The 18,290-nt window shown below is 36.6% G+C and overlaps 2 protein-coding genes across 3 annotated transcripts in view; one reads left to right on the top strand and one right to left on the bottom strand.

Annotated features, from left to right (window-relative positions):
* LOC100888060 lies at positions 1–5,629 on the top strand. Its single transcript, XM_003731046.3, has 3 exons — positions 1–164; positions 3,617–3,747; positions 4,578–5,629. Exons 1-3 carry the CDS (start codon positions 131–133, stop codon positions 4,941–4,943), a joined length of 531 nt encoding a protein of 176 aa, XP_003731094.2. The 5' UTR covers positions 1–130; the 3' UTR covers positions 4,944–5,629.
* A 7,034-nt stretch (positions 5,630–12,663) lies between these two features.
* The window catches only part of LOC583889 (nck-associated protein 1), a 29,145-nt gene continuing 23,518 nt past the window's right edge, over positions 12,664–18,290 (bottom strand). For both annotated transcript variants that reach the window (XM_030980415.1, XM_030980416.1), the window contains 6 exons: positions 18,100–18,193; positions 17,340–17,422; positions 16,824–16,992; positions 16,032–16,255; positions 15,120–15,212; positions 12,664–14,258 (listed from right to left, as the gene is read on the bottom strand). In XM_030980415.1, the coding sequence (XP_030836275.1) occupies positions 14,157–14,258; positions 15,120–15,212; positions 16,032–16,255; positions 16,824–16,992; positions 17,340–17,422; positions 18,100–18,193 (765 nt within the window). In that variant the 3' untranslated portion in view covers positions 12,664–14,156. The remainder of the gene's footprint in view (positions 14,259–15,119; positions 15,213–16,031; positions 16,256–16,823; positions 16,993–17,339; positions 17,423–18,099; positions 18,194–18,290) is intronic.

Raw genomic sequence — 18,290 nt, forward strand, 5'->3', positions numbered from 1 at the left:
TCAAACATTTCCAAGCGAATGGCATTTTGATAAGGTGTAGTTTGTGTTCGGAGATTCAGGTCTGTTTCCATTCCGTATTCATGGTTTTAAATTTGAACACTTACTTCATAAGCTCTGAAAGAAGATTATTATGGATATTTGCACAACGCTGATAATTTTATTTGGTAAGTGCATAATGGACTATCTTTATCTATTAGATTTGTTATTGCATCTTATTTTGTCAACTTAAGTAGCATGGATATCCTGTATTCGTCTTATTATACCCACACATTCCTCTCTGCGTGTGGGTGTGTGTATGTGTGCGTGAGGTGTGCGTGAGCGGTTGTGCGTTTTTTTTTTCTCTCTCTTTCTCTTTTAAGTGTATGGAGTCGGGCTAACTCAGACCAGGGGACAACTCGGCCCAGGTACAAAAACGGTCAGTTTTTGCATGCCTTTAGGTTTAGGGTTAGGTTTAGGGTTAGGGTTAGGGTTAGGGTTAGGGTTAGAGTTAGGGTTAGAGTTAGGGTAAAATGACAAAAAATGACCGTTTTTGCAGCTGGGCCGAGTTGTCCCCTGGTCCGAGTTAGCCCGATCCTATGATATATATTTTCCTTTATTCTGCCCTTTTTTCCCTTCTACTTCCCAACCTTGCCTACGATGTTAAAAATACCTCAGTTACTGCCTTTCCCCACCGGTTAGGATTTCAGTAACCCTCCCGTCATTGCTTTATATCTATGCGTGATTCCTCATTTTGTCCAATATAAAATTGGTACAGGTAAACATGTATCTCTCTTTATCCTAATCTTGCTCCGAGAATAAAACTTGTATATACGTCTGCAGTATAGCTAGCGCTATTCATAAAAGCCCCGAATACTAATGATGTTTGCCAAAATTCCATACCTTCAAGAACGTTGAATTGGTAATGCATTTATGAATCATCTATTATGGAGATTTCCCAAGCATTCAATATTATTATTATGACAACGATAATGAAATCTCGCATTAGCGTGGCCATTACCTTGGCAGTTTGAATAGAGTTTGGAATTTTCTTTTGCGAGATATCGGCAAATGCAGGTTGAGTCAAGAGCAAAATTGAAATGTCTATTGCGATACAAAAAAACATTAAGACCCGAATTTACAACAGTGGTACAAAGAGGGATTGTACCATGGGTGTGGTACAAAACCCCCCTCGGAGGTTTAAACCTCTGATTTTCTGATTCACAAAGCAGGTTTAAACCCCCTGGGGGTTTAAACCATGGTTTCAAAAACCCAGGAGGGGGTTTAAACCCCCGGGGGGTTTTGTACCACTGTTGTGAATTCGGGCCTAAGTCTTCATGCATTATTGTACCTGAAATTATAAATCTAATTTCATATCGACCGGGTTCTTGCTATCTGCTCATTAAACACATTACTAAATGCCTTTCAGGGATATAAAACCATTCATCATAATACAATGTCCACTATGGAAAGACTTTACACTTCAATTTGTTAATAGGTTGGATATATTATTCAAACACAGGCGCGTACACAGGGGGGGGGGGGGGTTGGGGGGTTAAACCCCCCCCTTTGGTAATTTTTTGTGTGTAAACCCCCCTAAATTGCCCTAACCCCCCCCCCTTTTTGCCGACTTCAAAAAGATGACCTTACCCCCCCCCCCCCCAACGGAGCAAAATGTCAAATTTTCAAATTTCGATACCAAAAAAAAAAAAAAAGTGTCCTGTTAATAAAATATTTTGGGCCAGATTTTAAACCCCCCCCTTGAAAAAATCCTGCGTACGCCCCTGTTCAAACATGTAACTGGATCGGAGGTAACTAACATACACAACAATCAAAACAAATATAGGTACTTTTTAAACCTCCTTTTTATTTAATACAGAATTGAAGTTTGATTCAACCCTTTTCAATCTCATGAGAGAAGAAAAGAAGCGAGTACCTGTAAATCTATATATGGGGTTTATGTAGTATATAGTATTAAGGGTCCTCCTTAATCATAATTATTTGAGGTTCTATTGATATAAGCAAGCTCCTCCTTACATCATTGATGATAATATAATAATAATAAATTATATTTCTATAGCGCATTATATAAGGTATGTCTCTATGCGCTTTACATTGTATTACAAGCTTAATTAATTACATGCATCTACTATTGAACTATCCTCAAACAAAAATTCTGACAAGATCTTAACTAAAATAGTACAACAGTAACTAGATAGATAAACATTATAATTCATTCTTAAATAATGATACAACAATTATGGTTCAAGATTTTATTCATATATTACAAGTTGTAGACATATACAATTTCAATTGAAATTATAGAGATTGAGATTATAATGTGGCCCAAACATGTGGAGCAATGTGAGCAGCGCTTTGTAACTGAAAAGGAAAAAGTGTTATACAGATGGGATAAGGTGTATCTGTAACAAAGAATTTATAACTGGGAAACAATTTTGTTTATATTATATCTTAAAAAGAGCATAATAAAATATAATTCTAGTCAAATTTACTAGTCCATTTTATTCCCGCGTGCCTTATTCAATATATTGGGACCAACCTTTCCATCATAGATCATCATTATGAAATGTAATATCTTTCACCACCTGTCTGGGATGTTTGGTTATGTAAACAAGTCGTGAATACAAGCTCGCGCCACCCCCATTGAATTGTGTGTCTAGTATCCTTAACATGGGTTTCAACGTTTCAATGGGATGTCGGTGACCTTGTACTAACATTGCCCTAGCTACAGATGTTGACCTATTTTTCATCTATAAAAATAATTATTGGACGTCTATCAACACAACTATTGTGTTGATCGACGTCCAATGTCATGTTCTATACATTGAATTGTGTTTTTATATGAAGAAAAACAAACATTTTACAATGCAGCATTGTTGGGTTATTATTATGGGGGGGGGGGGGTGGAGTTTGCATCATGAAGTGATGGCGTAGCATGAAACAAAGCTGGGGGTGGGGTCTTTAATATGGAATACATGAGAGAAGAAGAGAGTATGAGGGCTACCCCCCCCCCCCCTACCCCGGTCCGTTCCCCCCCCCCCCTCTCTCTCTCTCTCTCTCTCTCGATCTCTCCCTCTCTGTCTTTCTCTCTCTTTCTCTCTCTATATAACTCATTCTCTCTATCTTTCTCTCTCCTTTCTCCCTAACTTCCTTCCACTATTCTTAATTTTCATTCAAGCTTCTTAAAATTTGTGTTCTCAAACTTAAAGAGGAGGCTTATTTTTATGGTGGACTAGAATACAGCTCAACCATTTCGATTATCCCATTTCATGGACACACGGTTTGAAGAAGAAGTAAATAACAATCTTTTCAGTTCTTTTGATATCTTGCTATCCATGGCTAAATCCATTCAGTAAGTTGCCTCCATATCCAGGATAGGTCCTATTCAAGTAGGTATTTACGTCGGTTGACATTTGAGAATAGCATTATTTTCTTTACTCGCGTTTTGAAGAGATTAGCATAATTCACTATTATAATATAGGGATGAAAACACCATTGAAATATGGCTCTAATCTGACGGTTTCTGAAAACCAAAACTTTTCAAATATGCGAGGTTGTGTGTTTGTGTTTGTTTTTGTCAAAAAAATACTTTTCACGATCCCTATCTCGCCCTATATAGGTATCGCGTCGTCTGCTACGGGCCTGCGTTGTTATCAATGCACCAGTGATCAGTCGGGCAGTGGACCATGCGTTGATACTCCAAACACCCGCAATATGCAGGTCGTCGAGGATTGTAAGGGTTCATGTTATGTAAGTACTATCGATATAAAGCAATTCATGGAAAGAAAAAAAGCTTATAGTTTGGGAGTGGGAGCTGTCCAGAAATGGTCACCCGCCTTGCCCATAACACTTGACCCCTCAAAGTTACTTAGACCATCTAATAAGTCAGTGATAAAAAGCTTGTCAGCCTGACTTAAGCGATTCCTTGCAGGGCCCCCAAAGTCCCCGAAACACACCCCAAAGTTGGGTTAATTCCACCCAATCTACCTCAGGCACCAATTTCGGTGTTTGGTCAATATGGAATATAATTGTATGCATATACAATTTCTTTGAATTAAATCAAATTGATTAAACTTTATCATTAGTATCTTTTGACTTCTGAATTGATATCTAATTTGTATAGGCATATTATGTAGCCTATCGGGTCCATAGAGATGCAGTTACCAAATATCTCTTCAAGTTAATATTAACAAGAGATAACGGTTAAGATGTTATCAAAACAAAACAAAAGCATGTATAATTTACAAAGTAAAGGTAACAAAACAAAACAAATTAACCAAAATATTTTAAGTACGGAAAAGAGGAAGACTGTAACAGGCCGTGTTTGTTATTTTCTGATATACCTGCTTGTATAAAACATAAAAGTCTTAGTTAAGTCATAAATATGATGACATCTCCGCAACTAAATGCAAGTCCAAATACGTGACTCTGATTAGTTGAAAGTCAGGGATTGCATTTTCTTTTTAAGTTGCGTAAAATCATTTTTTTTCAATTAAAAAGGTCCCAGATGGAAGAATGGAATTTTGAAGAAAAAAAGGTATACATTTTGATCTTATATTTTCATCTTGTATTGTAACCAGGTTTCATACAGTCAGTCTAGCTCTGGCAGTGGTGTTGTGACGTCACGCGGTTGCTACAGCAGAAAGTGGTTCTGCCTGGAGACTTGCCTCGGTCTCTTTGCAGACATCAACAACTGTCAACATTGCTGCAGCTGCAACAACTGCAACGACATAACGGCATCAACTTTAGGAACGTTTGGCGATGACTTCGACTGTAGTGCGACCACTCCCGAGTCGACAACGACGGTGGCGCCAAGTACGACGACGGTGACGACACCCGCCAACGAACAGGGTGAACCCCTACCACGCAGTCAAGCGTGGAGAATGAACATGTCATGGCAAATATTGCTTATATTCGCTCTCACTACGTCTATGGTTATACTTTGACATGGGTAGCGAAATTTATCCTAATTATATGTATTATAATTACTACTGGTCACAGACTTAACTCAATGATCATCACTTGAACTAGCGTGTGACAGATTTCCGACCTATTAACGAGCGAGCAACAAAAAAAAGAAAAAAGAAAAAGACTACATTAAGAGTGCTCTTTTCAGGTGACAACTAATGGCGAGGTTTTAGTTTCTAATATTGATTGGCGGTAAAAGGAGTATTAATACTGAAATAATAGAGTGCCCATTATTAAGGTTGATGTGGTTCTAATTTTAAAGGCGTATAAATAAGACAAATGTATTTGGATTATATATAAACTGTGCATTTATGGTCGGGGCTGGGGGGGGGGGACAAATTTTTACTTTCAAGGCGCATGCCGATGGAAAATAACTAGCCATGGACATTTTTTAGTATATTAGAGAATGCATTTCTCTTTCGTTTGTTTATCAAGGCCATGCAAGGAAAACATGAAAGGTGGCCCTCGTAAACAGGTGGCCTTTATAGAAAGGTGGACACTGAGCCAGGTTCGACTGTATTTTGTACGAGAATTACTATTTTCGTACCTTAATTTTTCATACCTGCCTCCTTCTTGGTCAGTGTGTCGAACTTCGATATATAAAAGATACAGATTATTAAGAAATATGGTCCAGAGAGAGGTGAAAAAGGCTAAACTCGATTACTTACAAAGATAGAAGAAAATGAACAAGATTCGAAAAGGCTTTGGCAGAATCTAAAAAGCTTAGGATTCAAAAATAAAAAGCGAAAAGAACAAGAATCTGTCATTAAAATTGATGGGGAATTATGTCATGATAAGATGGCCATCGCTGATGAATTCAATTCTCATTTCACAAATGTGGCTGCCAAATTAGTAGACAAACTCCCCCCTTCCAAAGACTTTTTCAGCGCAGACAATGATTGTATTCGTGATTTTTACGAAAGAAAAGGTGAAAACAGCTTTGAGTTATTACCAATCAGTGAACAATTTGTTTTCAAAGAGTTACGTATTACGTAAGTTGAGTGTATCAAAAAGTACTGGGTTAGACATGATTCCAGCTAAATTCCTAAAAGATGGTGCGAAGGTTTTATTTAAGCCTCTAAGTTACTTAATGAACCTATCTATCTTGACGAGTACTTTTCCAGAGGATATGAAAATAGCAGAAGTGACTCCACTTTATAAAAAGAAAGATAAAACTGATGTTAGCAACTATAGACCTATAAGTGTTTTAAGCGTAGCATCAAAGATTCTAGAAAAATCGGTCTGTGTTCAAATTGAAAGATACTTCAAAGAAAATGATATAATTTATGAATTTCAATCTGGTTTTTGACATGATTATTCGACTGAAACATGTCTAATTCATTTGACTGATTATTTGAGGACAGAAACTTTCCAAGGGCGCTTTGTTGGTATGGTGCTCCTTGATCTGCAAAAAGCTTTTGATACAGTTAATCATTGCGTCTTATTGAAGAAGTTACAACTAATGGGTTTTAATAAGGCAAGTTTAGATTGGTTCAGATCCCACTTATCTAATCGACACCAAGTAGTGGCCATTCATGATATTCGTTCCAAACTAATGCCTATAACATGCGGTGTTCCTCAGGGAAGCATTTTAGGCCCAATTCTATTTTCAAGTTATATAAATGATATGTGTATTTGTATAAAAGACTTTAAACTATTATTGTACGCAGATGACAGCGTACTACTCTATTCAAATCCTGATCCTAAATATATTGAGGAAAAGCTCAGTGAACAGCTGTCTACGTGTGTCGATTGGATGACTGATGATAAGCTTTCTTTACACTTGGGAAAAACAGAAAGCATTTTGTTTTGTTCTAAAAATAGTTTTAAAAGGTCATTTGAATTCAAAGTGACACACAATAATCAAGTAATCAAGAGAAAAGATTCTGTGAAGTATTCAGGCATTGAGTTGGCTAGCGCAATTTTATTTTCATCTTTAGTAGAATCAGTTGTAAAAAAAGCAAATTCTCGTCTGAAATTTGTGTACAGGTATCAAAGTTGTATGGATTTAAAAGCAAGACGTACACTCTGTTTTGCTCTTATTCAATGTTTATTTGACTATGCTAACCCTGCATGGTATAGTAACATAAACAAGTCAGATCAAAAGAAGTTGAAAATTATACAGAACAAAATGGTGAGATTTATCAACTGTTCTGGTCCAAGAACTCATGTTGGCTACAGCGAACTTTCTAAAGCTGGTTTTCTTGAAGTCGACCAAAGATCAAAACAACTCGTATTGCATCACGTGCATAAAATATATCATACTAGGTCGAATCATATATATTCGATCCAACTTCGATCTTGTTACTGACTTACATGATTATAATACAAGAAATAGCCGATTCAACTTTAACTTACCAGAAAGAGTAGGTAGTATTGGAAATTCGTTTTATTACAATGCCATAAAACATTGGAATTCCCTTCCCAATGGTGTAAAGGAAATAGAAAACTATGCTCATTTTAAGAGGAAATTAAAGGAATACCTAATACTTGACAGTCAGATAAGAGAAGTAAATGACATGTTATATGATTGAAATTTGTATTCTTCTGCCGGTTCATACTTTTTCATTTTGTATATACTTTTGTTTTCGTACGTTATAGAAATTCTGCAAATTCGTCATTATTTTCCTCTTCTTCCTCCGCCTCTTTTTCTTCTTCTCCTTCTTCCTTTTCTTCTTGTACTTATTATCATTTCTATCATCAGTTTAATGTTGTTATTATTATTATCTTTAATGAGTAATTCTTTTATTTTTCTTATCTGTCTGTAAATAATTATTACTATTTTAACTTATTAATTTTATATGTGTCTGTAAGGGACCCCACTGGAAATAAGCTCTCGAGCTTTCGTGGGTTATCCTGTTCAAGCTGACTTATTTCTGATCTGTTATTTTTGTATATTGTTGTATATTGGAAGCTTGTCGAATAAAAATCAAGCAATCATATATCATCTTGGGTTGCACGGTCCTGTACGTGTAAAACTCTCCTACTTAGTTGTAGTATGTGCTATAATTATTCTTCTTCTCATTCTCTCTCTCTCTCTCTCTCTCTCTCTCTCCCTCTCTCTCCCCCTCTCTCTATCTATCTCTTTCTCTTTCTTACTCCGTCCCTCTCTCTTTCTCTCTCTCTCTCTCTCTCTCTCTCTCTCTCTCTCTCTCTCTCTCTCTCTCACACACACTCGGAACAATTACGTTTAGTTGAATAGATTATTTATTACACTACACATATTTTTTTATTATTTTTTATTATTTTTTATTTTTTGATATCTAAACTGTTGTATGTGTTAATAAAAGGGAAAATGTACATAACAAAGACTTAATATTTATAAAAAATTGAAAGTTTACGAGCGCAATTTATATGACATTATAAATTGTTAAATGTTTCTAATATTATCGTGGTATAAATGTCTTTATGATGCCTTCCAGAAAAAAGTGCTTGGTGGAAGTTGGTGCTGTCTTCTATAGTGTTCTTAATTGTTGATGAATTAATATCAATTACTAAAGACGAGAGCAAAAGCAGATCTTAAATGTTATCATTGTTAAACAAGATATCTAGAATGACTACATTACATTTAATGCTTGTATTACTCATCATTGAGATAAAGGAAAAGTTATCAAAAGTTATCATCAATATCAACATCACTGCTTTATTATTTCCTTCTTTATAAATCAATATCATTACCCAACCACCATCATCAAATCACCACCACCACCATGCAGCACCACTATCAAACAACGACCATCACCACCATCACCACCACCACCACCACTACCACCACTAAACAATCACCATCACTACCACCACCACTACCACCAAACAACCACCATCACTACCACCACCATTACCACTACCCCAAACAACCACCATCACCACTACCAATACCACCACAACCAAACCTCCACCACCACCAAACCATAAATACCAACACCACCATCACCACTAAACCATCAAACCACCACCACTACCAAACTATCACTACCAAACCACAAATACCACCACAATACCACACCAGGCATACACACCAACACCACCATCACCACCACCACCACCACTACCACCACTAGACAATCACCATCACTACCACCACCACTACCACCAAACAACCACCATCACTACCACCACCATTACCACCACCCCAAACAACCATCATCACCACTACCAATACCACCACAACCAAACCTCCACCACCACCAAACCATAAATACCAACACCACCATCACCACTAAACCACCAAACCACCACCACTACCAGACTATCACTACCAAACCACAAATACTACCACAATACCACACCAGGCATACACACCAACACCACTATCACCACTTCACCTCCACCACCAGCAAATAACCACAACCACCAGCACTACCACCACCATGCAGCACCACCACCAAACAACGACCATCACCACCATCACCACCACTACCGCCATCATCACCATAACTGCCAAAACTGATAGAACCATACTCTTCTCCATCCTCATCCTTATTAACATCAATATCATCCTCATCATCATCATCCATTATCATCATCATCATCATCATCATCATCATCATCATCATCCATCATCATCAACATCAACATCATCATCATCATCATCATCACCATCATCATCATCATCATCATCCATCATCATCATCATCATCATCCATCATCATCAACATCATCATCCATCATCATCATCATCATCATCCATCATCATCAACATCATCATCCATCATCATCATCATCATCATCCATCATCATCATCATCAACATCATCATCATCATCATCATCATCATCATCATCATCATCATCATCATCATCATCCATCATCATCAACATCAACATCATCATCATCATCATCATCATCATCATCATCATCATCATCATCATCCATCATCATCATCATCATCATCCATCATCATCAACATCATCATCCATCATCATCATCATCATCATCCATCATCATCAACATCATCATCATCATCATCATCATCATCATCATCATCATCCATCATCATCATCATCATCATCCATCATCATCATCATCATCATCATCATTCATTCATACCATGATTTATGTGTTAATCTTCATCTTTACCAACACTATAAACATCTGGAAACAGAAACTGAAATTACAATGCACCCTTTGCTATTGAGCTTGCAATTTTATAGAAAGCTTTATTTATCAAATAAACCAAATTGGATTGACAATGACAAAATTTAGATGGTAATTTTTCTATGACTACCCTCCACTACCATCCACTACCATCCGAAACATAGACATTCAACGCTGTACGTAAGCTTTGTAAAAAATCAATCTTAGCAGTTGAAGAAATGGCATTTTGTCATCTCTTAATTTGTTCATAATTGAAACTGCTACCGATGATTTCACTTCTTTAACATGATGTGTACTGTATCACTACTAGCAACAACAAAAAACAGATATGAAATTGTTTTATGTCATTATTACAGATAGCAACACAAATTTGTATACTTTTGACCAGAAGTAATCTTAACCTTACACATTACACTGGTATGCGAGTTATGCACCATGATGATCGTAAGAATCGCATTCATGACTTCTTTCAATTTCTGGGTAGCACAATACATAAATAAAACTCTAAAGGAAGAAAAATGGATTTTAAAAATTGATATTTTTATAACCAATATTATTCTCCTAAAGAGGGTACATTATCTATATACTAGGTACAAATATAACTATCTTGAATAGTATACTCCATTCCTTTATAATGCTAAGTCTGTATACAAATGCACACCTAAATTTATTTTGGTTGATGAATTTATACATGAGAATATCCTGTGTAAATATTTAAATATAAATATATCTGGACAAGTAAATCTTGTCTATAATGTGTGCTGATTTTTTAATTGAGCTGTCTAATATCATTGAAATGGGTGACTTGTCCGCTAGATGATTATTTAATGTGATTAAATCAAGTGACACACACTCTAAAACTTGCCTGTACAGTGCAGTGTCAAAGCTTCAGAAGTTACACATGCATTTTCAGAGCTTGGTATCACACTAATACCCTATATATTTGAGGTGGCAGCAACATTTATATAACAAACAGTAATATATTTGTAAAGGGTATCTTAATAAATGTTTACCTTTGAAAGTTAAAATATCTCATCTTTAGGTGGGATCATAGAATGTCATTACATAATCTGATTTCATTTGAAGTATGATAAAGGGACCATACCAGTATAGATAATTGTGTTTGGTTTTTTTGGGCCAAAGCAAAAAAACTCTAAGGCCTAATAACTATGGCACAAACATAATGTATCGAAAATAATATCGCTAGTGATATTCGTTTGTCTCTCAATGTGGTCAATAAGGAATCTAAAAGATCACGACGTTTTGTGCGCTATCTGCAACACTTCGTCAGATGATAAAAACTAATGTAAGCAAGGGTCTTTTATACTTTACGGGAGGACCGGCGGAGCAGTCCATAATTCGATCGATAATTGGAACAATAACGCACAATGCCTATTGGTCGACGCACACGGTGATCGACCAATCACCAGGCCACTGGTTCGGCCGCTGGTTCGGACAAACGAATATCACTAGCGATATTATTTTCAATACTACATCCGCAATGAGTAATATATTTAGCATTAAACATAATGTACTTTGTAATATTACTCATTGTTTTTTCATGACCATAAATCTCTTTATTCATGGCAGTAAAAAAAAGAATCTGCAGCACAAGTATTTCAAATAATGGACAAATCATTGTGTTAAGATTAATAATCAAATTATGTCACCAAACTAATTAATTAATTATTAAGAAACAGCACATCCACAGCTTTGTGTACTAATCAATTACTTCACAAAAGCTCCATTGGTACAATCAAAACAATTTTCGCTTTAGCATAGAGCAGTGGAAAGTAATGACAACAAGATATTAATGCCTGCTTAGAACCAGAAGTGAGTTACCTCATATACCTCAACACTCTGAACAGACAGTATTATGTCATGGTGTGTTCGACTGGGAAACAACATATATTAAGAAACACAAGAATGCTTGTATCTACCTACCATGGATCATCGTAATCCATGCTGTTGCTATATAACCATGCAATATCGTACCCATGCTCATACAAAAGCATCTATACTTTCCTCTGTACAATGTGTAATAATCATGATTATGCTTAACGTACATACAAACAACTAGAATATAATAAATATATTTGAAAGCACAAGCATAAAAGAATTGTCACTACTCAATTTTCAATGGCCAACCAAGCCATCTTCATTTACCCATAATAAGTTCAGTCCAAAATAGTTCCCTAAATTTCATTGTACCGGTAAGCAATTTCAATACTTTGTTGTACTTCATACATAGAATATCAACAATAAATTGTAAGATTTGCATATGTTCATACACGAATACTACTTTTTTGGGAAATAATAATTATAGCCATGTACATACTTATATAATGTGGATATAGTGTGATATTTGTGCATCTGAATATGGATATATTTTGACCATTGTGCAATTTTGCATGTATTACTGCCAGCCATACATACCTTACCTAGCGAGACAATTACTTGAGTGACTAGCTTTCACTCAACATACTTGTTTTAGAATAATCAGTATTCTACACGAGAAATTTATAACAAGTGTAAATAATAGGGTACATCAAGTAAAGAGGGTAGATGGTATGAACTTTAATAATAATATTGGATACTTTTTTGCAGTGCACATATCCACCATGCAAGGTGCTCAAGGTGCTCCAATATTACCCCAGCTCTGCTATGCTATGCTACCGATTGCTTCCTACCGGTACCCATTTAACACCTGGGTGGAGAGTGGCCAATGAAGATTAATATCTTGCCAAAGGATATAAGTGTACCGGTACATGAATGGCTCCGTTTCCGTAATTTTCTGTTATATATCAGAATGTCACTGCTAACTGCAAAACTTACGTACTTCTCATTTTATGATTAGGATTATTCACAAGTATATCAATACATCCATTCCCACCAATATTCACCCCGGATAAACACCCACTCATACATACAGAACTCCATGGTCTATCTAAAAACATCATCAATGAGACGCTTGAAAAGTGTTTGAATTAAAAATGTATAGCTTCTTTTAACCCTTCATCAACCACTGATCAAAATTAGGATATAGATGATAGAGATTATAAAATCAGATTAAATATTCACTTACTCTAATCACAATAGACATGTACAAATTATTCAGATACAATCTATTTACATGTATCTAAGAAAGAAATATGAATAATCATAATGAAATTCTGTAAAAAATGCAGACTACAATGTTGGCCTCTATATACATATAACTACTGACTATCCTTCATATACACACTATACACATATTTCATTTTGAAAATAAACAATGTCGCTTCAGGGAAACAGGAACTCATAGCTCTTACACAGCTAGCAAAGCTCCACAGCATTTTTGGTTCACCATGCAATAACCAACCCCAATCCCTACATGATGGCTGTAAAATGGAGGACGACTGTAAAATGAAGTCTCGTGTCCAACAAGGGTGTATTTACCCCTAGGTCCTTTCTTGCAATACAGGACACAACTCAATCTTTTCCCATTCAAGTGTGGTAGATCTTCTTCATCAGGGATATAGGATTTTAGGTCTTACAAGGTTGTAACTTCATAACATGGTTCCTTCTTGGTCAGAAAGAGGGGCTTCAAGACTTCTTCTTAAGTCAGTACACCAGCCCGGTCCAGAGGAGGACACAGGACCTGGCCTTAGCATTGAAACCCTCTAGGTCTTTGGGGGTACAGAGTTCTGGGAGGAGGGGTAGACTGAATGGTGTGGCTCAAGGAAAACGCTTTATCTCTCTCCAGGACAGTGTGATAGATGTTCTTTAAAAGATATTTTGGGGAAACAGGATTCTAGGTCAGTCTACAATGTTGAAGCTTCATACCAAGTTTCCTTTTATGTACAGAAATTGGGCTACAGGATACAACTTGGGAAGCAATTATAACAGACGTCTTCTTGGTACAGAGACAGTAATTGAATTCCTAAAGACCGCATAAAGGGAATTTCTGATATGTTTTGAGTCCTGACGGGATATAGATTCATACCAACTTCCCTTCTGATTAGAGAGATAGGGTTTGAGTGTATACAGGGAAGCAGGGTTCTATTAACATGTTGTTATTCCATACCAAGATTTCTTTGGTATTGAAGAGATGGTTTAATCCCTCTTCAGGACAGTGTGGTATGCGTTCCTCAAGAGAGCATATGGGAAGCAAGACTCAAGGAGGTCCTGAGTCAGGAATGGTGATTCTTTCACAATCTAAAGAAAGAGGGAGAAAGAGGAAAAATAAAATGAACATATATGGGATGCTGTTTGGAGACTACAAAATACTTCAAGTAGATAAATATCAAACATCGTTATGCAAGCAATTATAAGTTGGAACATCAAGAAATATGGAAATTTTGATGGCATTGTAAAATCTGACAACAACTACATAATTTTGTTTGTGATGTAGTTTATGACATCTTAAAACAGAGGGACGGCATGAAAGCAAACTAAAATTGCAAAATGATGATCTTTCATTTTGACATACTGTAAAAGTTACAAATAATAAGGAATGTAGAATTTTAAAACATCAGAAGTGAGAAAGATCAAACTTGGGTGAAGATCAGCTACAGACAATAACCCATTACCCTTATTCTCACAAGCAATTGATTTACAATCTGTTAAAAAACAGACATCTCTGTGATTTCCACCTAAGCCCGATTGCTCAGTCGGTAGAGCAGTGGTCTCGTAATCGGGTGACCCGGGTTCAAAACCAAGTCAATGCGCTAGTGCCCTTTGGTAAGCCATTAATCCTCATTACCAGGTCCCTCGGAGAGGACCTTAATCTGTCGGTCCTCTTGTTGCTTACTAACAAGCATCTATGCTTTCTTAGCAGTCAGGTAAAATAACCACCACTACTACTACTACTACTATAATAAAAAATGTAGAATTTTCAAGCATCAGAAGTGACAGAGATCAAGACTTGGGTGAAGATGAGTTACAGATAATAACCCATTACTTCATTCTCACAAGCAATTGATTTACAATCTGTTAAAACAGACATCTCTGTGGTTTCCACCCTAACCTGGTTACAACAGAATCTGATTGTTCTGAGGAACAACGCAAGTTACTTACCTGGTCTAGGAGGAGATGAAGAGACTCGCGACCCTTGACAGTGATGGCCTTGTCAGTCTCCTGGCCAAGATGGAGCATGTTAGATGAGGTCAGCTACAATCACAAACAAAGTAATACACACACAATCAAAAGAGTATATGTGATATGGGTGACAAGATAAACACTATGGTCTGTATTCTTGAGAATATAAGTTAAACCTGGCTAACCTCAACTTTTCAATTTCCGTACAAATAATGTAATTGACAAGCACAATTTACTAGGCCAGAAATAAAAATGAGAAAGCAATTTCATAGTGACAAGTATTGCATTTAGGTGGGGTTTCAACCTGGCCTGTAGTTAGGTGGTTAGAATATAGGCCAAAATGCCCATCTACAGTAATGTTAGAGTCAATTGAGAAAAGACTACACCAATAATGATTGCTGACATACGTCTTCTTGGACATCTATGTCATTGCACAAATATTCAGACTTGGTCTTACTTAAATTTTGCAAGGAACATGTACTCTTATGTGTATAAATTAAAAATCATTACCATTAGCCATTACAGTTGCCCCTAGGATGTATGAGCAAATAAGTTTTGCAATACCCTACCTAGTTTCCAATTCAAGAGAAAGAGAGAGAGAGAGAGAGACAGAGAGAGAGAGAGAGAGAGACACACACAGAGAGAGAGAGAGATAGAGAAAGACAGACAGAGACAGACAGAAGAAGAAGAAGAAGAAGGAGAAAAAGAAGAAGGAGAGGAAGGAGAAGGAGAGGAAGGAGAGGAAGAGGAGAAGAAAGAAGAAAGAAGTAGAAATAGAAGGAGAAAAAGAAGAAGAAGAAGAAGATAAAAGAAAAAAAAGAAGAAGGACAAAAAGAGGAACAACAACAAAGAGAAGATAATGACGACGACGAAGACAGCAGGGGCACTTACAGCAAGGAATTCTTGAAGTCTCTCCTCCACATCCCCCCTGCCGTGCAGGGAGAAGAGTGCTCCGGCGATGGCATTGATAGCCTTGGCATAGCAGTGACAGTTGTTGGGATGGGCGTCGTACATGGGGTGGTAGATGGTACCCTCCTGACGGGCTAGGGTTCGGAGGGAGACGGCAACAAACACCATCAGGAGACAGGACTGGATGTAGTCCTGATCTGGATCAACTGGAGTCAAATCAGAAAGCGGGATTCAAAATCAGGGTAAACGTCATATTTAGTTCTACTGCCATTACCTTACACATTACAGTGTGGGAATGAAAACTAGTAACCAGGATAATGTTTGCGCTGCAAAAGGTTAAAAGTATGAACTTAATGCAGCAAATTTTGTTATCATTACTTTAAGAAGGTGTTTCGTAGTCCTTAGAATTTTCACAAAATTGAAACAGAACTATTTTACAAGAATATATCATATTTTTCACACAAACATTACAGGAAATTTGTACATTTCATTCATAGCAACAAGCTGCCTAAGAAATTGAACAGATAGAATAGAGATAGATATATTTATCTATCTCTCAGAACTTTACTTTAGTTTTCTCATAAGTTTGTATTTCTTTTCTTTATATCGCAATCATGCATACTGCCAATTATACAAAAATCCATCTTAAAAAAAGTTATACCCGTTCTTCAAAACATTTCCTGCTTCTTTGGCAGGTCTCTTAATATTTCCAACTCCGAGCCATATAATCTTAAAATTCAACGGGCAGCAGAACCTTGCGCTGTCCCAACTTACTCTCTTTCTCAGAGCGCAGAGCACTGACCAGGACTGGGTCTACATTGCAGGGGAGACCAACACTGTTAGCTAGAGTGTCCACAACGATAGCGTCCTGTCCCGCTGCTCTCACATGCTCCTTGAAGTCTATGATAGCACTGTACAGGAACGGCACCCTGCGAGCCAGGACCTGCAATCATATCATTAAGCGCACAGTTTCTTTGATTTATATTGTCAAGGTGGGCCAGAAATATTTTGGAAATAACGTTGATGACCAATGGGTATAAAACATACATGAAGTAGAGTATTTTTCAAAATATCCCTCGCTTCCCATTAAGAACATTGTCAAAAATGATTCAATATCTGCCTCATTTGACGTTAATATAAGTATTAATCTGCAAATCATACGTTGTAGTATACGATTACAGATATTATGAGACTTTAATTCATTTCTATGGTCACTGATGCTGTATTATGTGTCTACATATAGCATAACAAGGAACTGAACCACTGTTTTGTTTGTTAATGTTTACTCACATCACTGAGAGCCTCTTGTGTGAGAGCCTTGAAGGCAAGGATGATACCGATGATGTTCAGACGCATCAACAAGTTATCTATATCTGTAAAGATAAAAACATACAGTGTGAACACATCAATAATGACTCCTTCATATATATTGGCGGAAATGTTTTTCTTCTTAAGTGTAAAAGAATGGCTAATGGGGGGAATAGCAGATGCGTGCAACAAAGGTCTTTCATATACTCACTATCTGTGTGTTAAAATGTAATGAAATGTTAAGCCTCTTATGCTTACATAATTCTCTAAAAAAATAATTGCTGTTGTTTAACATACCATATGTGAATGAGCTTCTAGTCGCAGGTGCAATGATATAATCCTAACATTGCATGAACACATCAATAAGTTGTAATGTAATGATAAAATAATGTACCATGACTGCATAAAATGTTGTCAATCATAAAATGATGGCAAATTAGCATTTATGAAATAATATAACTGATTAATGATAAGGCAATATCTATCTAGATCTAAAATTATTTTCTTTTTTGTATAACTGGTCCCCACAACATCTGCATGACAAAACAATTAATTAAAAATGAATTGACTTGACATTATTTTTGCACCAATAGTGTGCTCATTACTTTCCACAGCTACAATTTATGACTATCATACTTTTAAAAGAAAGTTTCTGAATTGCCGAACTACAGCACCTCCACAAGAAACGTTAAGCACATCCATAGAGCACAGAGCCAAGTATCAGATAGAGTTAGTGACTTACGTTTGAGTTGGACTGAGAGTTGGGCCATGACGTCTGGCTTGTCAAAGTTGGTTCTCAGCTGGGTCAATACTTCACGGTTCTCAAGGACCAGTTTCTATTTGACACAAGGAGATACAGTTCATAGAATCAACATTTCATTTCAACTATTCTTCTATTCTATTCTTCTATTTTTGGGGTCATTATGTTATGTC

This window comes from Strongylocentrotus purpuratus, unplaced genomic scaffold, assembly GCF_000002235.5.
Source record: "Strongylocentrotus purpuratus isolate Spur 01 unplaced genomic scaffold, Spur_5.0 spur5_scaffold_11, whole genome shotgun sequence".
Lineage (NCBI taxonomy): Eukaryota > Metazoa > Echinodermata > Echinoidea > Camarodonta > Strongylocentrotidae > Strongylocentrotus > Strongylocentrotus purpuratus.